Source organism: Lepidochelys olivacea (assembly GCF_965140295.1).
Source record: "Lepidochelys olivacea isolate rLepOli2 genome assembly, chromosome: 2".
Classification (NCBI taxonomy): domain Eukaryota; kingdom Metazoa; phylum Chordata; order Testudines; family Cheloniidae; genus Lepidochelys; species Lepidochelys olivacea.
This window is the reverse complement of record NC_140412.1, coordinates 255,806,253-255,829,206: the sequence shown is the minus strand read 5'-3', so window position 1 is coordinate 255,829,206 and position 22,954 is coordinate 255,806,253. Positions and strand designations below refer to the sequence as shown.

The window sequence follows — 22,954 nt, the reverse complement described above, 5'->3', positions numbered from 1 at the left end:
AATTAAAATCTAAAACCCCTTGATTTTTTCCTACTGAGGAAACTGAACTCGATAAAAAATAAATGCTTAAAACAAAACCAAAAGACATTTTCATTCAAACTAAAAGTTAACAATCTAACTCTGCCAACCTATTGATAAGCTAAACAAATTGAGCTCTAAGAGATATTACCCTTGGCTGCTAGTTGGAACTGCTCATGGTGTAAGGAGGAACTAAGAGACAGCTGCCCCACTCCACCCCCTTTGGGACCTGCTGACAAAGAGATACAATAGGAAAAATTCACACTAGAAGTAGAATATGTAGTGATAATCACGGAAAGAACCCATATTCTCGTTATGAGTCAGCTAATTTTGTCAGATACTGGATGTGTTGTAAGAACTCTGAGTTGCCACCTGTGAGTTACTCATGTTCTGTCAGGCAAGCTGGAAAAGACTGGGGTTGCCTTCTGCTGCAAGCTAGTGCCTGACTAAAGGAAGGCATGGTGCCAACTTCTCTTAAACAAGCACCTATTAGTAACTATTGCCTCTTATGCAAGTCTATTAGGGGTCATCACCCAGGCTCTGAATTTCCTTGGATCCATACCACTCATGTGAAGTCTGGGCACATATAATAAGGAGACAGCACTGATCCCAATCCTATAATGGGCAGGTCAAGTAACAATGGTGATTCTAAGTACTAACAAGATTTTGGGGATTTTTTTCAGACTTTGGGCAGGGAGGGATGATGGCACTTGAATGGATCTATTTCTACTGAGATCCTAGAGGAGGATAGCAGGTAGCTGAGTGATTGCCATGAAGATGTGTTTATGCAGGGTTTTATTTGTTCAGAACATAGATTTTATGTCCACATGAGGATGCTGGGGAGAGGTTGGAATGGGAAGATGAGGGATATGGGTTGTTACATCATCAAGGATGTTCTACACTACATGCTTCTAGTCATAAAGTAGATGTTATGACATTCACTCATGAAGCAGAACTAGTAAAAGAGCTATAACGCTTTTTTTATAGTGCAGTTTCAATACATCAGTTTTTCAGAAGTCATTGATATTGTGGTCATTCAAAAGGGGGCAGAGAAGTGACTAACAAGTTAAGTGTTATCATGCCTTGTTATCTGCTCCTTTGTTCCCAAGGAGTTGTCACTGAGCTAGTGTTGTACGTTAGCCTCCTCCACCACTTATGACTGAGCTTTGCAGCACTCGAGATCCTCAGGGACATTTAATGAATGTACACCAACTCACCTACCCTTTCATTTCACATACCCTATTGCATTGATATGAACATCAAGAAGTTTATTCTCATGTATGAATTATAGCCCAGCAGGATAGTATAGTTCTGCTTACTGGAACATAGAGATAATGGACCACAACAAGAAACAGACAATCATTCTGTGGAGGTACTCTGCAATCCTCTCCCAAAGGTTTCTAGGGAGGGCTGCCTCATATCTCTCTTTCTGATAGGACACTTTTGCATGCCATTCCATGATGATTTCAGCAGGCATTATTGCAACAAACAAACAGTTTAGTAGCATATGGACTGGAGGGACTTTGGGATGACTGCAATAGCTGTGGTCTTCATTCCTTTGTTAGAGTCAGGAGTCAGATATCAGATAAAATCCCCACTGTTTGTTGAAAATAGTACCAATACTCATTGCCACTGCCCTGTACTCATATATATGGAAATAGGGGCCAAAATATTATAGTTTCACATACAACTGAAAAATTCCCCAATTCTCTCCACTCCTCAACCTCAGGCCATACTCACGCTCACCATGTCTGCGGCTGGAGAGAGATGTTGTGCAGAGGCCCTTTAAGGCTGAATCCACAAATTTTCATGGCCATAAATTTTGTAGACCCCTTATTATAAATGTATAGCAACCACTGCATAATTCATAGGTTCATTAAAAGACAGTGGAATATTCATCAAATGTACTCCAAGCACTATGCAATTCCTAACTGCCTCAAAAGTTCAGAGCAAGGTAGAGCACAGCCCCCCACACCACATTAATGTGGCAGACCATGAAAATGCTCTTTCAAAGCCTCCCTTGGACATACAGTTCCATGCTGAGCTCTAATGGCTCTTGCATCCGGCTGTTTCAAGTCAGATGGGCACTCCACCTCTGCCCTGCACCCTGGCGGCAACTTTTCCCTCTTTGCCTTACAGATATTATGAAGGACAACGGGCAACTAAAACCATTGGGATATTTTTCTCACTGAGATACCACTCTGTGAGTAAACACGTGAATTTGACCTCTTCCTCACAGACACCCCCACGCAACTTGCTTCTATCCCACAACACATTGCAAAAAAAGTTTTCCAAAAGGCACTGTGCCAGATGGTGGTAAGTGGCACACTGCACATCAACACAAGCACTCCTGGTGAGTATAAGCATGCACACGCACAAGTGATATATTAACTGTGGCAGCTTTATGCTGACATAATTTGCATGGACCAAAGTCCGTAGTAGACATGGCCTTAGTATGCTTTGACTTACTACCACTTCAAACAGCAGTATATCAAAGCACACTATGAAACTTTTAGTGCACTATAGCAATGTCCACACTGAACATTACTACACAGCAAACTAGTGCACTGTAGATTCACACCTTGGCTTGCCACACTAACTTACTATGTAGATAAGCCCTTGATGTTTTAATTATTCAGCATATATTCCTACAGCTAGATAGTATTTAAAATAAATTCTTGCAGGTCACTGTTGAGAGCTACCGGAAGTTAAAGTAGACTAGTGTTTTACTTTATAATTGAATTTGGCATCAGTATAAGAGTAAATTGTTAAGTGGCTGCATTATAGAAGCCAAAGAATTGTTTGGCACTTCCATAAGACAGCACTGCACACCCAGACATCCAGTGTTTAATTGCAGCAGAACCTACCCTTGCAAGTTACTGTATTCTAAACAATAGACTTTCAACTTTTGTATAAATATAGCAATAGCAGGATCCATGCCTTGTTCAAACAAGGAACCCCTTCCTTTCAGACAAAGATGTTATCACTTGGTTGAGTGAGCTAGCACTGAGTCAGAAAACTACAAGCATAAACATTTAAGAATTTGACAGAGAAAATATAAAGCAGACAAATCAAGAGTTAATCGTAGAACAGTGTCCTTAAATAACCCTGCTGTGGCTTGATATAGTAGCTGTACATCCTGCCTCTAGTGTCCCAGCTACTGTTAAAAAGTTTGCTGCAGTAAGTTTGACTTCTAAACGGTAAAATCAATCAAAAGAAGTTTTTAATTAAAACTGGCTTTTAAGTCTCATTTCAGTCCCCTGCTGGGAGCAGCCATTTTGTTTATCTTGGCATTCTAGAGCATCCCCACTGTAAAGACCATTTAATCCAGTTCCCAGTCTAAGACTTTTTCATTTTAATAACGTTTCTAATTAAGTATTAAACACTGCCTAAATCCTGACCATTAGAATGTAATGTTGGGTCCTAGGTGGCTCTAATGCAATGGCTTTGGTGTGTTACAGGCCTCACTAATTCTGTAGTGGGGTACTTCGACATGACAGCAGGTTTTTGTTCTCCGCCAGATACAATAGTGACAGTGGATATCTAGTATGTAATAGAAGGATCTGTTCCCTCTGATTTAATACTGAATGGATACCGCATCGTGATGTTATGAGTCCAGTACTGAGAGGTGCCATCATTCGAAGTGACTAAAAGCAAACTCCTGACTCCATTTGTAATATTAGAAATACTGTAACTTTTTGCCAGAATAAGGGGATGTTTGCTCCATCTTCCTGCACAAATGCTTAAATTCCCCAGAACAGTGTTTGCGATCTGCCCTACTATAAATGCTATAGGGAAATTGCAGTCCAGTCCAGAGATGGCTGCATTATTTCTTGCATTTATTTATTTATCCCTGACAAGCATGAAGGCTTTCAGATGACTATATCAAGAAAAGTGAGCAAAGGCTCATAACATACTGTGATAGGGTTTACAGAGAATACACATGCTTTGTCTACACAGGACTTTCGCCAGTAAAACTTTGTCATTAAGGGGCGTGGAAAAAAACACAACACACCCCCGAATGACAAAAGTTTTACCAACGAAAAGCACCGGTGTCAACAGCGCTTTGTTGGTGGGAGAGCTCTCCTGCCGACAAAGCTACCACCGCTTGTTGGGGGTGGAATTTTTTTTGCAACAGGACAGCTCCCTCTGAGAAAGAGCGACTACACTGCACACCTTTTAGCGGCACAGCTCTAGCAGCACAGTTGTGTCGCTAGAAGGTGCGTAGTGTAGATATAGCCTAAGGCTATGGCTACATTACAGTTTAGGCCCATATAACTCATGTTGCTCAGAGGTGTGAATAAGCCACCCCCCGAGCGTTGTAAGTTACACTGACCTAAGCACGGGCTGCAGGGACGTGCTGGCCGCTGCTTCCCGCAGCTCCCATTGGTCGGGAACAGTGAACCCCAGTCACTGGGAGCTGCGGGGGGGCCATGCCTGTGGGTGGTCAACGTAAACAAAACGTCTCGTGGCCTGCCAGCGAATTACTGTGATGGGCCATGTGCCAAAGGTTGCCAACCCCTGCTCTACACCCAGATAAGCATGCCATAGCATGCAAAACTTGAGAAAATCATGAGAGACAGTCCAGCTAAAAAAACAGGCAGGTCACCAAAAGCCCAATTAGTTACTTTAGTTCTATTAGGGACTAAGATAGAAAAGACTTTTCCAAATCACTTCTGAGGGCTGGTCTGCAGTACAAGATTGGGTCGGTATAACTATATCACTCAGATGTGAAAAATCCACACCCAAACAAAGCAGTTAAACTGACCTAGCCCCCAGTGTAGACAGAGACTTTGCTCGTTGACCTAGATCCACCTCCCCAAGAGGCAGTATTACCTATGTTGACAGGAGAATCCCTACTGCTGGAATAGGTAGAGTCTTCACTGAATTTCTACAGCAGCGCAGCTGCAGTGTTTTAAGTGTAGACAAGCCCTAAATCTGAACCTTCAGATAAGGGACGTTCTCATTCCTTCAGCTACGTACTTAAGACCTGCAGTCCAACTACCAGTGTAAAGGCAGGAAAAAAACGCCATCTCCAAAGGTCCATCATACTACAGCAGAGATACATTGAGACAGTGGAGTTGGGTAATACTTTAGGGAAGCCCAACTGCCACCTTCTCAAGGCTATTCTACCAAATTACCTCATTTAAGAAACGGACACTATTCTAGTGGGAAGACAAGTGCGTCTGCCTCAAACGGATAATCCACAATAAGATGATCCAACGGCAAACATCAAACCCATCTATGCTGCTTTTCATCAAATTGTCTGCCATCCTTAGGAAACTTGGAAAGGCTTATCAAACAACTCAAAACAGCCTCACATTCTTACTTCATTTCACCTCATGCAAACCTATTATTCGCCTCACACTGAATTTTCAAGTATTTTATTTCCTGACCAGGCTATACAAAACATGTAGATTCTTTTTAGAGTTCATAATTTTTTAAAAATGTCTATGCCATCATTGTTTAGGATGCAAATATTCTTTGACTTTACCAGAATCTATGAATGTTTTGAATACTAAATAGCTGATTAACCCTAGCTACTACAGTTTGGTAACAGTCAAGTTCCTCCCACTATGAAGAAACTGCTAGTTATTTTCTGGGGAAATAATCATCTGGCTTCTAACTTAACTGCCTGCATCTTGTGAAGTCAAAACAACCACCTTGTCCACACTCAGAAGTTGCAATGGTTTAACTTAAATTGGAGTGCTGTCTTTTCAGTAAGTAGTCTCCTCAACTTCCCTCTTCTTACAGCAATAGCGTGGTCAAGTACCTTTTCAAACATCTAAAGGAGTTTGGGGGTATGGATGAGTGCAAGGTGGCTGAAGCTCAATCCAGACAAAACAGAGATGGTAGTTTGGAGGAAACCAAGTGGAGTGTGAGGGAGAGACTATGTCTGACCTTCCGGATGAGGGTGTTGTCCACTAGTTACTCATGTTTGCCGCATGGATGTCTGTTTAGATTCTCCATTATTGATGGATTATCAATTTTTGGCAATAGGAAAGATGGACTTCTCAACTGTACTTAGCAACGTCTCTTGGATATGGACTTCTACCACAACTGATGCTTTGTCATCTCAAGATTAGGTTACTGCAATATACTTCTTGGGAGTACATCTTAAAATCTACTCAGAAAATGAAGACTGGATGGAATGTGGAAGGCTGCTTTTTAACTAGAGTGCCAAACATTGCACTATGCTTAATGATCTGAATTGACGGATTATGATTTTCCAGGTGTTGGCTTTAACCTACAAATCTGCAAACAGCCTAGGCCCTGCCTACTCAGACTCTCTCTCCCTGCCACATAGCCAGAGTCTAGATTGGTGTAGGTATTAATGAGCTGAAGCATTCTTGATTTGAAAGAGAACTGTTGGCAGAACATTCTCTACAATGGCCCTTCAGTTTTGGAATTCTCCCCAATCCTGCTCAGAAATAGCTCTGCAGAACATGTTGCAAAGTTCAAATTTTAGGGAGCTTCCAAAATGGAGCACTTGACAGAGAGCGCTTTAGGCAGAGTACCTTTCCTCATTTTTCTTTTACTCAAGCCTTGATCAATTATTGTTTTATCTGGTGGAGGTTGTGAATTTGTTTCTCTACTGAGTAGACCTTTTGAAGCCATTGTCAGTCTCCTAGATATTGACAGGTTTCAGAGTAGCAGCCGTGTTAGTCTGTATTCGCAAAAACAAAAGGAGTACTTAATGCATCCGATGAAGTGAGCTTTAGCTCACGAAAGCTTATGCTCAAATAAACTTGTTAGTCTCTAAGGTGCCACAAGTACTTCTTTTCTTTTTTAGATATTGACAATAAGCTATGAATCTTATCACTTCAATGTCCTTCATTGAATAAGCAGTTTTACAGAATGAAAGCAAAGTTCCAATGAACTTTTTAGTATTTGTTTCTGTAGTTTGAATTTTTAACTAAAAAAGTGCATGAAAAATATTTGAGACTATATTCAGGAATTCTTCCCTCATAACTTACAGTGGTCAGAGATTGTTTGCAGTGTTGTTGTACCCATGTGGGTCCCAGGATATTAGAGAAACAAGGTGGGTGAGGTAGTATCTATTTTTGGACCAAGACAGACAAGCTTTCAAGCTACACAGAGTCTTCATTAGGTCCCGAGACCTGAAGAAGAGCTCTGTGTAGCTCAAAACCTTGTCTGTCTTGGTCCAATAAAAGATATTACCTCACCCACCTTATGTCTTTAGTGGCCAGAAAGAAAGAACTGAGTTGAGACTTAATCCATTTCTAGAAACAAATTGCTCAAATGGTAGAAGAATCAGAGAGGGACCCTAATTCTATAGGGAAGTAACTGATGTTACTCACCTTTTAAGCAGATACATAACTTTATGTTAAACAGTCTTACCGCCTACTTTTTAGTATGCATCCTTTTTATTGCTGTACATATGACAGTTAAGAAACACCCATTCTTATATAGCGAATAGCAATTCTTTACTCTTCTATTCAACAAAATTCAATGTTTGGGGGCTTTGCTGCTGAATTGGGGCCTAACTGAGCAGATTCAGACAATTACCAGCATTTAACATTTCTATTGCAGTTGTTTCTGGAAGCCCCTGCTGTGGGCAGACAAAGTACAGAGATTTTATTCTCCTTCGTGTTTCCCATCTAAATATAGGTCCCTACTGAAGATCACATTTTCAACTTTTGCTAATCACAGAAGTGACATGGGGAATGACTTAGCTATCTTAATTTTTAAAATGTTTCTTTTGCTGCAAGATCAGAAATTGTGTTCCATTAAGCCATGAGAACCATAAGATCTACCTGAAGAAAAGGAAAAGGAGTACTTGTGGCACCTTAGAGACTAACCAATTTATTTGAGCATAAGCTTTCGTGAGCTACAGCTCACTTCAATCATACAGCGTGGGAAGACAAAGAAAAACTGATTATAACTGTTAGTTTCAGACTGCTGCTGGATGGTTCTGGGGAATTCTTCTGCTTGGGTTAATTTGCATGGGTCAACAGCAATAGTACTGCACATGTTCAGTGAAGTGATAAGGCACAGGTCCAGCACTGCCATGTCAGCACTACTACTATATAAACCTGGAACATCTTCATAAATTTGGGATGAGAAAAACATCGAGAGACCAGCCATCAAAAGAAGGGATGTCCCTAGAGACTGAGGCTAGGGCAGAGTCACAAATTGGAGGAAAAGAGACACACAGGGAGAACTGGACATTTAACACACCAGGGGGTGGGGCGAGGGGGGTAAATCAATTCCAGAGGAAGAATCTAGCAGCATGAGAGGGCTTATATCCTCTGTGCAGGGGTCTGTGGCAGAATGAATAGTGAAAAGAATCACCCCATAGCTTCCCTGAACCAATGGAACTGATGCACCGCGAGTACTGTACCTAGCTGGTGTCTCAGCAATCACATCTCAATAGCTCATAATTACTAAAAAGGTTCTGCAAAAACCATCACTCCATTAAACACACAACAGCATGTAGGAAAACATGAGAATTCATGTGACAGTGAACCCTGCTAAAGTGAATGTTTTATATTAGAAGTGTTAACTCCTTAGCCAAAATGATAGCTTTACGGTGAGCCCTGAACAGTGGGCATCACTCCTTCCAGTAAGATAGCAGGCACCTAGCCATTACAATTAAGAATACTTTTCACAAGAAGCATTTCTGACCAGGTGACCTTTTTAGAAAGCCACATGAGAGGGCTAGGTGAAGTCTCCCGGTAACGGCTCGTTGATCAGCACACTGCCCCTCTCCTAGCCACAGGGCACCATGGGAGCCGAAGCACTCCGAATCCCCCCTACTCCAGGGCCTTGGCAGACTGAGGAGTCACGGCGAACCCGACGGCCCTGAGGCCGGGCAGATACCGAGACAGGCAGCGCTCTCACCTACAGGGCCCGCGCACGGTGCCAGCCATCAGATCCGCGAGGAAGGCGGCTCCTCTCCGTCACTGGGATCAGTTTCTGGCGGCACCCCGCGCGGTTAGTGCGCCCCAGGCTTTCCCGGTCAAGTGAAGCTACCGGAGTCCCCGCTCTCCCGGCCGGGCGCCACCTGTCGCTGGGGACTCTCAGCGCAAGGTGCGGAACCAGCCCGCAGGACGCTCTGGAGAGCGAGGCAACAGGAGGGGAACCGCCGCCCCGGGTTCGGCCAGGCTCGCAGCTCAGCGCCGCTGCCGGGCTCCCACCGCACTCCCCGCCTCCGGGGAGGCTCGCCCCCGGCAATCAGCCCGGCCGCTCACCCGCAGCCGCCACAGCCTCGGAACGGCAAGCTTCCTGGGGCCGCCGCCCGGTCCCGGGCTCTCGGGAGCGGCCTCCCGGCCTGCCCGAGCACCTGCCGCCGCCCCAGTCTCTCCCCGCCTCAGTCCGGCCCGACCGCTTCGATTCCCCCACCGCCCCCGCTCCGGGAGCCGCAGCCCCGCGCTCACCCACGCTCCGGTAGCCCAGGATCGCGATCTTGCGGGACTTGGACGGAGGCATCTTCTCCCCGCCCGGCCCCGACCCACATCAAGGGCGGCGGCTGAGGAGGCGGCGAGGCGGGGCGGTGGGACTGGACGGAAGACCCCAAGGGCGAGAGAAAGAGGAGACGAGCGACATGCAGGGACCGGCGGCCGCACCGACCGGATGGGGCTCCCTACGCGCAGCAGCGGCTGCTGTCCCCACGTGACCTCTACATCACCGGCCGCACGTAGCCGAACGTCGTTACGTCACGAGCCGAGGCTGAGGTTGTGGAGTTAAAAGCCGGCCGGAAACGCGACGGCGCGGAAAACTCGCTGCGTCATTTTCTGCCTTCACACCACCCCTTAGCTACGGAGCAAGTAGGACCTCTGATTGGGCCTGAACTGTAAAGTAGGTTATAATACCCGGCAGCAGATTGGCAGCAGATTGTGGACGCTGACTAGCCAGCGCCATCGATTGGCTGTATTTGAAGGGTGAGGCGGGGCTAAATGGTGGGGCAGGCAAATCGTGATTGGTGGAGAGGGTAGAGTTGTGCATGCGTGAGCGATGCGGGCCTTACTGGGGTTGGTTGGTTTAGGCTCAATCGGCTTTGCGCCTTGAGGCTGGGGAGCGGGTGGGGATGCTCGAGGGAGCGCGTGCCCGGGTGTGGTGGCGGTTGGGCTGGGGCCTCTTTTGAATATGCCGCTTTTGGCAAGTGCTGCAAAACCCGCCTGCTCGCGCGCGCGCGCGGGCGGGGCGTTGACGCTCCGGCTGTGGGGCCTCTCCCCTGGTTCAAGTAATCCCCGCGCCGAGCCGAATCACGCCCCCGCGCCGCTGGGCCCCACGCGTGGGGAGGGGGCTACGTTTCAGGGCAGCTGCCCTGGGCTGCAGATTTGGCCCGGGTGCCCCCACATGGTGACGGAAAAACGGCTGGGGCAAACGTGAGGGGGCGTTGCGGGCCAGGGCACCATGCCGGGCGCTAGCTTGGCCCAGTAGGCCCTCTGTCAGAGCGAGAGGCCGCAGGGCGGGGGCGGCAGAAGAAGTTCCTGAGGGATGAGTTCACCTCCCTAGGACACTGTGCCACACTAGCAGGCCAGAGAGATTGACTTGCAGGGGGGCAGCAACCCTAGCAAAAGGGCGATGTGGGGCGGGTGTTATAACCTACGTTACAGCTCAGGCCCGATCAGAGGCTTTTGCTCCGTACCTTAGCTAAGGGTTTGCAGGGAGTTCTCACTGTAACGTGCTGCTGGAGTATTGAATCTGAGGTAGGCTCCGGCACTGCATATTTGAACCCTACCGCAGGCAGAAGTCTGGTGATCTGTAGGCATGTTGCTATTATCTGTCTCTGGAAAATGTGTTCTGCTAATTTGTACAGCTAATTTAGAAGGGGCTGTTATTTTCTGAAAGAAATATATGCTGCACATGGACTTAATACAAAAATACTCCCCTGCCAACTGCACACCCCTAGCTGCCACTCCACACTGGAACCTATTTGAGATACAGTAGGACTTCAGAGTTATAGACACCAGAGTTGCAAACTGCCATGACTGTGTCAATCACACACCTCATTTGGAACCAGAAGTATGCAATGAGGCAGCAACGGTGACCAAGAAAAGCAAATACAGTTCAGTACGGCGTTAAATGTAAACTACTAAAAAATAAAGGGAAAGTGTTATAAAGATAGTTGACAAGGTAAGGTAATTTTCTGTGCTTGTTTCATTTAAATTAAGATTGTTAAAAGCAACGTTTTTCTTCTGGATAGTAAAGTTTTAAAGCTTCATTATGTCACTGTTCTGTTGTAAACTTTTGAAAGAACAACCATAATATTTTGTTCAGAGTTACAAACAATTTCCACTCCCAAGGTGTTTGTAACTCTGAGGTTCTACTGTATCATGCTACAACTACAACCACTACTTGATGGGTACCCCATCATGAAAGAAATCTTTCTTGTCCTCCTGTCTTTTGGCCTTCAAACAACCTCTCCAAGCTCACCATCACACGCAAGCTCTCCACAGACTGGGACACACCAGTTCAAAGTGGTACCAGACCAGACCCTACCAGAACAACAGATGCAAAACCTGCAGATAATTTCCAGTGGTATGATGATCAACACTCCCCACAACACACCTTTCAAAATCCATGGGTCTTATACATGCCTATCACAAGATGTGGTGTACCTCATCCAGTGCACCAAATGCCCCAATAGCAGCTACATGGGTGAAACCGACAATCATTTAGAAAAATAACAGACAAAAACACACTTACCTATGGGTAACACTTTTTACAAAGATATCACTTTATATCAGACCAGGCCTTATCTTCAAAGGACAGCTGCACAAGACCTTCAAAAGACAAGCCTGGGAGCTTAAAGTCATAATTTGGCTAGACACTAAAAATCACAGACCAAATTGAGACACTGAATTTATGGCTTGTTACAATCTATAGCCTGCTAACAAAACCACCCCTTCACCCTGGTGCTTCCTCCCCACTTTCCTCCATGTGACTGTAGGAGTGTAGCTGGGCCATTTCACTTTGAATGATTCTTTGAAATCTGTCAGGTTTCAGAGTAGCAGCAGTGTTAGTCTGTATTAGCAAAAAGAAAAGAAGTTCTTGTGGCACCTTAGAGACGAACAAATTTATTTGAGCATAAGCTTTCGTGAGCTACAGCTTACTTCATTGGATGCATTCAGTGGAAAATACAGTGGAGAAATTTATACATAGAGAACATGAAACAATGGGTGTTACCATACACACTGTGACGAGAGTGATCACTTAGGGTATGTCTACACTACGAAATTAGGTCGAATTTATAGAAGTCGGTTTTTTTGAAATCGGTTTTATATATTCGAGTGTGTGTGTCCCCACAGAAAATGCTCTAAAGTGCATTAAGTGCATTAACTCGGCGGAGCGCTTCCACAGTACCGAGGCAAGCGTCGACTTCTGGAGCGTTGCACTGTGGGTAGCTATCCCACAGTTCCCGCAGTCTCCGCTGCCCATTGGAATTCTGGGTTGATATCCCAATGCCTGATGCGGCAAAAAACATTGTCGCAGGTGGTTCTGGGTACATGTCGTCAGGACCCCGTTCCCACCCTCCCTCCCCCCGTGAAAGCAAGGGCAGACAATCATTTCGCGCCTTTTTTGTCTGCTGCCAGCCAAAGATGTAAAGGATCGATGGAGTGGGTCAGAACAAGACATAGACCAGATTTGTTTTGGACTCATTTTCCTCCTCCCCTGTCTAGATCACACTGCAGTCAGTCACAGAGAAGGTGCAGCGAGGTTAATCTAGCCATGTATCAATCAGAGGCCAGGCTAACCTCCTTGTTCCAATAAGAACGATAACTTTGGTGCACCATTTCTTATTGGAACCCTCCGTGCAGTCCTGCCTGAAATACTCCTTGATGTACAGGCACACCCTTTGTTGATTTTAGCTCCCTGAAGCCAACACTGTAAGCCGTGTCGTCAGTCGCCCCTCCCTCCGTCAGAGCAACGGCAGACAATCGTTCCGCGCCTTCTTTCTGTGCGGACGCCATACCAAGGCAAGCATGGAGGCCGCTGAGCTCATTTTGGCAATTAGGAGCACATTAAACACCACACGCATTATCCAGCAATATATGCAGCACCAGAACATGGCAACGCGATACCGGGCGAGGAGGCGACGTCAGCGCGGTCCCGTGAGTGATCAGGACATGGACACAGATTTCTCTGAAAGCATGGGCCCTGCCAATGCATGCATCATGGTGCTAATGCGGCAGGTTCATGCTGTGGAACGCCGACTCTGGGCTCGGGAAACAAGCACAGACTGGTGGGACCGCATAGTGTTGCAGGTCTGGGACGATTCCCAGTGGCTGCGAAACTTTCGCATGCGTAAGGGCACTTTCATGGAACTTTGTGACTTGCTTTCCCCTGCCCTGAAGCGCATGAATACCAGGATGAGAGCAGCCCTCACAGTTGAGAAGCGAGTGGCGATAGCCCTGTGGAAGCTTGCAACGCCAGACAGCTACCGGTCAGTTGGGAATCAATTTGGAGTGGGCAAATCTACTGTGGGGGCTGCTGTGATGCAAGTAGCTCACGCAATCAAAGATCTGCTGATATCAAGGGTAGTGACCCTGGGAAATGTGCAGGTCATAGTGGATGGCTTTGCTGCAATGGGATTCCCTAACTGTGGTGGGGCTATAGACGGAACCCATATCCCTATCTTGGCACCAGAGCACCAAGCCGGCGAGTACATAAACCGCAAGGGGTACTTTTCGATAGTGCTGCAAGCTCTGGTGGATCACAAGGGACGTTTCACCAACATCAACGTGGGATGGCCGGGAAAGGTGCATGACGCTCGCATCTTCAGGAACTCTGGTCTGTTTCAAAAGCTGCAGGAAGGGACTTTCTTCCCAGACCAGAAAATAACTGTTGGGGATGTTGAAATGCCTATATGTATCCTTGGGGACCCAGCCTACCCCTTAATGCCATGGCTCATGAAGCCGTACACAGGCAGCCTGGACAGTGGTCAGGAGCTGTTCAACTACAGGTTGAGCAAGTGCAGAATGGTGGTAGAATGTGCATTTGGATGTTTAAAGGCGCGCTGGCGCAGTTTACTGACTCGCTTAGACCTCAGCGAAACCAATATTCCCACTGTTATTACTGCTTGCTGTGTGCTCCACAATATCTGTGAGAGTAAGGGGGAGATGTTTATGGCGGGGTGGGAGATTGAGGCAAATCGCCTGGCTGCTGGTTACGCGCAGCCAGACACCAGGGCGGTTAGAAGAGCTCAGGAGGGCGCGGCACGCATCAGAGAAGCTTTGAAAACCAGTTTCATGACTGGCCAGGCTACAGTGTGAAAGTTCTGTTTGTTTCTCCCTGATGAAACCCCCCGCCCCTTGGTTCACTCTACTTCCCTGTAAGCTAACCACCCTCCCCTCCTCCCTTTAATCACCGCTTCCAGAGGCAATAAAGTCATTGCTGCTTCACAGTCATGCATTCGTTATTCATTCATCACACAAATAGGGGGATGACTACCAAGGTATCCCAGGAGGGGTGGTGGAGGAGGGAAGGAAAATGCCACACAGCACATTAAGCACAGCACTTTAAAAGTTTACAACTTTAAAATTTATTGAATGACAGCCTTCTTTTTTTTGGGCAATCCTCTGTTGTGGAGTCGCTGGTTGGCCGGAGGCCCCCCCACCGCGTTCTTGGGCGTCTGGGTGTGGAGGCTATGGAACTTGGGGAGGAGGGCGGTTGGTTACAGAGGGGCAGCAGTGGCAGTCTGTGCTCCAGCTGCCTTTGCTGCAGCTCAACCATACACTGGAGCATTCTGGTTTGGTCCTGCAGCAGCCTCAGCATTGAATCCTGCCTTCTCTCATCACGCTGCCGCGACATTTGAGCTTCAGCCCTGTCTTCTGCCCGCCACTTACTCTCTTCAGCTCTCCACCTCTCCTCCCGGTCATTTTGTGCTTTCCTGCACTCTGACATTATTTGCCTCCACGCATTCGTCTGTACTCTGTCAGTGTGGGAGGACAGCATTAGCTCGGAGAACATTTCATCTCGAGTGCGTTTTTTTTTCTTTCTAAGCTTCACTAGCCTCTGGGAAGGAGAAGATCCTGTGATCATTGAAACACATCCAGCTGGTGGAGAAAAAAAAAGGGACAGCGGTATTTAAAAACACACATTTTATAAAACAGTGGCTACACTCTTTCAGGGTAAACCTTGCTGTTAACATTACATACATAGCACATGTGCTTTCGTTACAAGGTCGCATTTTGCCTCCTCCCACCGCGTGACTACCCCCTCAACCCTCCCCCCTCCCCGTGGCTAACAGCGGGGAACATTTCTGTTCAGCCACAGGCAAACAGCCCAGCAGGAATGTGTCCCTGAAGAAAAGCACCCTATTTCAACCAGGTGACCATGAATTATATCTCACTCTCCTGAGGATAACACAGAGAGAGAAAGAACGGATTTTGGTTGAATGCCAGCAAACATACACTGCAATGCTTTGTTCTACAGTGATTCCCGAGTATGTGTTACTGGCCTGGAGTGATAAAAGTGTCCTACCATGAAGGACGCAATAAGGCTGCCCTCCCCAGAAACCTTTTGCAAAGGCTTTAGGACTACATCTAGGAGAACCGCAAATGCCAGGGCAAAGTAATCCTTTCACATGCTTGCTTTTAAACCATGTATAGCATTTTAAAAGGTACACTCACCAGAGTTCCCTTCTCCGCCTGCTGGGTCCAGGAGGCAGCCTTGGGTGGGTTCGGGGGGTACTGGCTCCAGGTCTAGGGTGAGAAACAGTTCCTGGCTGTCGGGAAAACCGGTTTCTCCGCTTGCTTGCTGTGAGCCATCTACAACCTCCTCCTCCTCCTCATCTTCTTCGTCCCCAAAACCTGCTTCCGTATTGCCTCCATCTCCATTGAAGGAGTCAAACAACACGGCTGGGGTAGTGGTGGCTGAACCCCCTAAAATGGCATGCAGCTCATCATAGAAGCGGCATGTTTGGGGCTCTGACCCAGAGCGGCTGTTCGCCTCTCTGGTTTTCTGGTAGGCTTGCCTCAGCTCCTTCAGTTTCACGCGGCACTGCTTCGGGTCCCTGTTATGGCCTCTGTCCTTCATGCCCTGGGAGATTTTCACAAAGGTTTTGGCATTTCGAAAACTGGAACGGAGTTCTGATAGCACGGATTCCTCTCCCCAAACCGCGATCAGATCCCGTACCTCCCGTTCGGTCCATGCTGGAGCTCTTTTGCGATTCTGGGACTCCATCATGGTCACCTGTGCTGATGAGCTCTGCATGGTCACCTGCAGCTTGCCACGCTGGCCAAACAGGAAATGAGATTCAAAAGTTCGCGGTTCTTTTCCTGTCTACCTGGCCAGTGCATCTGAGTTGAGAGTGCTGTCCAGAGCGGTCAGAATGGAGCACTCTGGGATAGCTCCCCGAGGCCAATAACATCGAATTGTGTCCACAGTACCCCAAATTCGAGCTGGGAACGTCGATTTAAGCGCTAATCCACTTGTCAGGGGTGGAGTAAGGAAATCGATTTTAAGAGCCCTTTAAGTCGAATTAAAGGGCTTCACTGTGTGGACGGGTGCAGGTTTAAATCGATTTAACGCTGCTAAATTCGACCTAAAGTCCTAGTGTAGACCAGGGCTTAAGGTGAGCTATTACCAGCAGGAGGGCGGAGGGTGGGAGAGGAAGAACCCTCCCCCCCCCCCGCTGGTAATAGCTCATCTTAAGTGATCACTCTCCTTACAGTGTGTATGGTAACTCCCATTGTTTCATGTTCTCTATGTATATAAATCTCCCCACTGTATTTTCCACTGAATGCATCCGATGAAGTGAGCTGTAGTTCACGAAAGCTTATGCTCAAATAAATTTGTTAGTCTCTAAGGTGCTACAAGTACTCCTTTTTTCTTAAAATGTGTAACTACTTACGTTAAACAATCTGTTCCATCTTGTATTTAGCTGTGACATTGAGAGCAAGTCTAGAAAATTAAGCTGATTTAAGTTACTTTGATGTACAGCTACTGCAGTAATTACATCAATTTTACATGTCCACCCTACACTCCTTTTGTCAGTAGTGCACATCATCATCAGGAGTGCGTCCATCGATTTAATGGACAGTGTGGGGCACTGACAGCCTGGAGCTTCGCCACCCAGGGCTGATAAACTCAGGGGCGAGGGGGAAGAGAAAAAAGTTCTTTGCTTTTGATTACAGTGATCTGAGGTGTTACTTGGAGCAATCACAGAGGAAACACTTTCAGAAAAGTGATATTTAATTTTAGGGTGACCTTTCAAGCACCTAATTGGTACCAAAGATCACAGATTCTGGCCCAGAGAGGAAGGAACCTATAGTTTGTTTCCTACTTAGGTCTGGTCTACATTAAAAAATGTTGGCAGTTAGGAGTGTGGGGAAAAACCCACACACACCTAATTGACATAACTATGCCAGCAAAAGCCCTATTGTAGGTGCAGTTTTATTCAGGGAGCTGGTGTAAGCTATACCAGCAGAAGAACTCCTGCTGATGGCAAGCTGCATCTACCCTATGAGGGTTTGCTGATATCTATGCTAGCAAATCCTTTCTCGCATAAACAGGGCCTGACTCACTTGTTTTTCCAGTTACTATTTACCCTTCCCACCATCCATGAATAAATGGTAAACATTAGAAAGTGGAAGCAAAAACAGTTCTATCTAAGGAAATGGCTCCCTCTGGTTTTCCCAGTACATCTTGTCTGACTTTGTCTTCTAGACTGTAAATTCTTCAAGGCAGGGATAACTGTGATTATATTGTGAAAATCAGAGTATGTTGGCCTTTAATGAATAGTTGCACCAACAGAAAGAAGTTCTCTGATATGAGAACATAGATTCAATGAGATAATATTTTAAGATAGTGAGATGTAAGATAGCATGATGTGGATAGCATTCTGCTGATGATGCAGCACAGTCATTTGTCCTTGACATTTATGTCTGAACTTTGTTTCCATTCATTAGGGGATAAATCCATTCATTAGGGGATAAATCCTATCTCCTCATCTATGAAAGGCTGGATGTGGGGATGGGGAGAGAGGGGTGGCATGTAGGATCTGTGCCCCCATATGCCTTCTGGTGCTTTACTTCACAGTAGCTTCCAATCTACAGGTTATGGAGGTAGAGGATCTGGTGCTATGAAGATACTTCTGTTCTTCCCTACCTTCAGGGGCAAGTTAGGATTGCAAAGGGCTACTGTGGCCATCGTGCTCTGCAGTCTGAGAGGAAGAATCCTTGCCCCTTCCCCCTCTGGGTCTAGTAGCTACTGTACAGTCCAGTGTCTGGATCATTTGCTAGATGGCAGAAGCAAAAAGAACTGGGCTGATTTGCTGGCATTTTATTATTTTAATTGTTGTGCGTCTGTAACAACATTTGGAGGATCCTGCTGGTGTCTGTTGTAGCCATGACTGTACCTTCCAAATCTGCATAGCCCCTTACGACTAGTCCTGAGACATCTGGGCACTGTTTCCTGCTCCTCCCTCCCTACAGCATTCATAAAATATTTTATATTTACAAGGTGGGTCAGACCCCCTGGACACATTCCTGCCAGGGCTTGGTAAGCAGCAGTCATTCTACCTCCAGGGGATATCAGTCTGGTTCCACTGGATCTTTCTTTTGATTCACCGCCTTTTCTTTTTTTTCCTTTCACCTCCTGGGCCATACTTATCTCTTCACTGTTTCTCTTCCCGGTTAACTTCCTCTCATTGCCTCCCTCCACCAGGTGGGAACAGGCTGGCACAGGCACTGCACTGTTTTCTGATTCTCCTCCCTTCAACGGCCCAGGCTCAACCTTTTCACCTCAACAATCTTTACCTCCTCCTCCTCCTGCTAAAAGTTCTTCAGCCCCACCACGATGCATTCTTGTTGAATAACAGTAGGAAGGAAAAGGGTACCATGCCATTTCTCCTCCTAAAAGACATTGTGCCTTTAAGGCACAAGCCCACATAGACTCACAGTTCCTCCTGTAGCTCTCCAGTGCACAGGGAGATCATGCCTACTGCACCACCCATTCACCGGGTGCACCCAATCCCCCACACAGCCAGCCAGTGGGTGGTGGTCCAGTCTCTCCCTGCATGTATTGGGATAGTTGGCATCCCAGAGGTTTGCAATTTTGCCTAGGCCCTATAAGATGTACCTGTGATTGGCAAAAGAGGGGATAGCTGGTGGAGCCCTACAACTCTGCTCTAGAGGTTGCATGAGCTCCACATTTGTTTCCAGACCTAATTCAAGATATTTGTTTTGATACATAGGCACAAAAGGGCCGTAGTTATTTCAGAAACATCCTCTCTGCTTGAGCTTTACCTTGATCATTTTGATCAGCTGGGCAGGTAAGCTGAACCTCCTTAGTTTTGTTTGTCTGTGGGTAAGGCACCGTCATTCAACAGCCTTCAACTGTGAAATTTCCTCCCAATCTGGGTCCAATACGGCCTGAGTTTCATGCTCAGATAATACAGAAAATTGGGATGAACACAGTATAACAATTTGTCAGCCTTCAGGGCAGAGTGCAAGGCCTATCTGTTTTATCCAGGCTTTTGATTTTGTTTGAAGGAATAATTTATATATATGTGTTAATACTGGTTTAGGTGACATAGTGCACTGTTTTTATTATAAACTAGCCTAGAGCATGATAAGCACAGCTAATAAATGCAAACCATAAATTCCAGGCATGTGCCTAGGCTGTGAGATAGTGAGTGGTCTTTTTTTTTTTTGACCATTCCTACATCTGTGGAGATGAGGTGGAGGAGGAAAAACTGAAATGAATCTTGCAGGGGGGTGGGAAACTCATGGTGGCATGGTGCCGTTTGAAAACCACTGTCCTAGAATACCAGCTCGGTTTATACAGGGGCAGGGAGCCAATCAGGAGTCATGAGGTTGCTCCCTGTTAGAGTGCTTGAGCCAGGACTTCCCATGGGCTGTGTCCATAGCAGGTTGTGAGTAGTGAAGCACAAGCTAGTTACAGGTACTGCTGGGTGGCAGCATGGAGAGGTCTGCCTAATGGCCACAAGAGTTCAGGCTCCTATTCCATATCCTGAGTCTCTTCCATGGCACCACGTCGTGCAGATAAGGAACATGTTGGACAATACTATGGTTGGGTGGCCCATGCAACTATGACTAAACACTAGGTAATCAGGGAAAACGTACCCTCAGCAGTCGTCCTCCCCTCTCAGTCCTCCACCCTGTGCAGCAGCACCATGTGCATGCTAAACATGCTAAAGAAAGAAAGGAGAATGGAGGCCTGGTGACATGCAAAAGTAGAGAATTCTTTTGTTTGTACTGATTTCCCTGTTCAATAGTAGTGTTACACACTTTACTTTATTACTGATTTGAGTATTTTATTACTGTTGTTTTGGTGTTGTAATGGCAATTGACCTGCCTGAGAATGCTTTAATTTTTTTTTGTAATACAGCTGTGTTCACAAATAAAGGCTTTCATTTTATTAATAGGGTTGTTCATTAATCGCAGTTAATTCACGCAATTAACTCAAAAAATTAATTACGTTTAAAAATTAATTGTGATTAATCACACTGTTAAACAATAGAATATCAATTGAAATTTATTAAATATCTTTGGATGTTTTTCTACATTTTCAAATATGTTGATTTCTATTACAACACAGAATACAAAGTGTACCGTGCTCACTTTATAAAATTGTTTTTGATTACAAATATTTGAACTGTAAAAATGATAAAAGAAATAGTATTTTTCAATTCACCTCATACAAGTACGGTAGTTGCAATCTCTTTATCATAAAAGTGTAGCTTACAAATGTAGATTTTTTTTGTTACATAACTGCACTCAAAACAGTGTAAAACTTTAGAGCCAACAAATCCACTCAGTCCTACTTCTTGTTCAGCCAATCGCTAAGACAGACAAGTTTGTTTACATTTATGGGAGATACTGCTGCCTGCTTCTTATTTACAATGTTACCTGAAAGTGAGAACAGGCATTTGCATGGCTCTTTTGTAGCCGGTATTGCAAGGTATTTACATTCCAGGTATGCTAAACATTCGTATGCCCCTTCATGCTTCGGCCACCATTCCAGAGGACATGCTGCCATGCTGATGACGCTTGTTAAAAAAATAATGCATTAATTAAATTTTTGGCTGAACTCCTTGGGGGAGAATTGTAGTCTTCTGCTCTGTTTTACCTGCATTCTGCCATATATTTCATGTTCTAGCAGTCTCGGATGATGACCCAGCACGAGTTCTTTTTAAGAACACTTTCACAGCAGATTTGACAAAATGTAAATAAGGTACCAATGTGAGATTTCTAAAAATACTACAGCACTTGACTCAAGGTTTAAGAATCTGAAGTGCCATCCAAAATCTTGGTCGAGGTGTGGAGCATGCTTTCAGAAGTCTTAAAAGAGCAATGCTCCGATGAGGAAACTTCAGAACCCGAACCACCAAAAAAGAAAATCAGCCTTCTGTTAGTGGCATCTGACTCAGATGATGAAAATGAACATTCATCTGTCTGTTCTGCTTTGGATCATTATTGAGCAGAACCTGTCATCAGCATGGACGCATGAATGGTGGTAAAAGCATGAAGGGACATACTAATCTTTAGAGCATCTGGCATGCAAATACCTTGCGACGCTGGCTACAACAGAGCCATGCGAACGCCTGTTCTCACTTTCAGGTGACATGGTAAACAAAAAGCAGGCAGCATTATCTCCTGCAAATTGTAACCAAACTTGTTTGTCTGAGCGATTGGCTGAACAAGAAGTAGGACTGAGTGGACTTGTAGGCGCTAAAGTTTTATATTGTTTTATTTTTGAATGCAGTTATTTTTTGTACATAATTCTACATTTCTAAGTTCAACTTTCATGATAAACAGATTGCACTACGGTACTTGTATTAGGTGAATTGAAAAATAAAATTTCTTTAGTTTTTTACAGTGCAAATATTTTTAATCAAAAATAAATATAAAGTGATCACTGTACACTTTGTGTTCTGTGTTGTAATTTAAATCAATATATTTGAAAATGTAGAAAACATCCAAAATATTTAAATAATGGTATTCTATTATAGTTTAACAGTGCGATTAATCACGATTATTTTTTTAATCGCTTGATAGCCCTATTTATTAATAAATTTTATTACCATCGCTGCATCATATAACTTGTATTTAGAAGAAAGATAAAGATATAAGGCATAACTGGGAAGCTGTATCAAACAATATCTCCGTTCATCTATTCAGAGCAATCCATAATGAAAAGCCACAGTTCATATCATACAAACCACCGTGGTATAAGCAGTCATCTCATGCACAGTTAATAATTCATGACAGTCGCACACACCCCAGTCGTAGCATACAGCAACAGTACTACTTTTTCTGTAAGAATCATGGTACAAATACAACCATAAACATACTGTTTTCCTCTTCAGTTGATCCATGCAAGTTCACAATGTGGGAGTACAAAGCATTGCTGACTTCCCTTGTCTGCGTGCAGCCTGCTCCAACTGTTACAGGAGCACCGTCTGTCTAAGTGTACCAGATCAGTAATCAATTACTATCATAGGCCCATTGAGTGGCAAGTGGCTCACCTTTGGATTCACAAAGAATGTGCAGAGCATACCAAGCCACAATACTTCAGACAACATTGATGACAGTGGAATCTAAACAATTCTATAAACAGCACCAGTAGGATTCAATCTGCCAAATGCACAGTTGACCACCGTTCTACACTTGAGAGTGTAATTTGCCAGGGCCTCTGACTCAGGATATAATTTCATAAACCAACACAAAAGGTTGTAGTCAGGGGTACCCTAGAATAACATTGGGGACAGTTACTCCATTTATGACCATCAACTTGGGTGGGAATAGTGTTCTGGCCTATCCAAGAACGTAGACTCCCAATCAGGGGAAAACCCCGGCATCATGAACCTTTCCAGTGCAGCCTCTGTTGGCGTCCATAAATCGGCCTCTGTGGTCCATGAGGGTCTGCATAACAATGGAATAGTACCCTTTCAGCTTATGTGCTTAGGTGCACCTTGAGGAAAACAAACTTCAGACAC

General features: G+C 45.3%; 1 protein-coding gene and 1 long non-coding RNA gene across 5 annotated transcripts in view; one reads left to right on the top strand and one right to left on the bottom strand.

Moving 5' to 3' along the window:
• Positions 1-9,648, bottom strand: part of RHEB (Ras homolog, mTORC1 binding) — a 60,617-nt gene extending 50,969 nt beyond the window's left edge. Inside the window, exon 1 of one of the 2 annotated variants that reach the window (XM_084619466.1) lies at positions 9,420-9,648. In XM_084619466.1, the coding sequence (XP_084475592.1) occupies positions 9,420-9,471 (52 nt within the window). In that variant the 5' untranslated portion in view covers positions 9,472-9,648. The remainder of the gene's footprint in view (positions 1-9,419) is intronic. The other variant, XM_084619465.1, reaches the window with a different exon arrangement.
• A 135-nt stretch (positions 9,649-9,783) lies between these two features.
• The window catches only part of LOC311515939, a 33,663-nt gene continuing 20,492 nt past the window's right edge, over positions 9,784-22,954 (top strand). For all 3 annotated transcript variants that reach the window (XR_014710261.1, XR_014710262.1, XR_014710263.1), the window contains exon 1: positions 9,784-9,923. This is a non-coding gene — a long non-coding RNA (uncharacterized lncRNA). The remainder of the gene's footprint in view (positions 9,924-22,954) is intronic.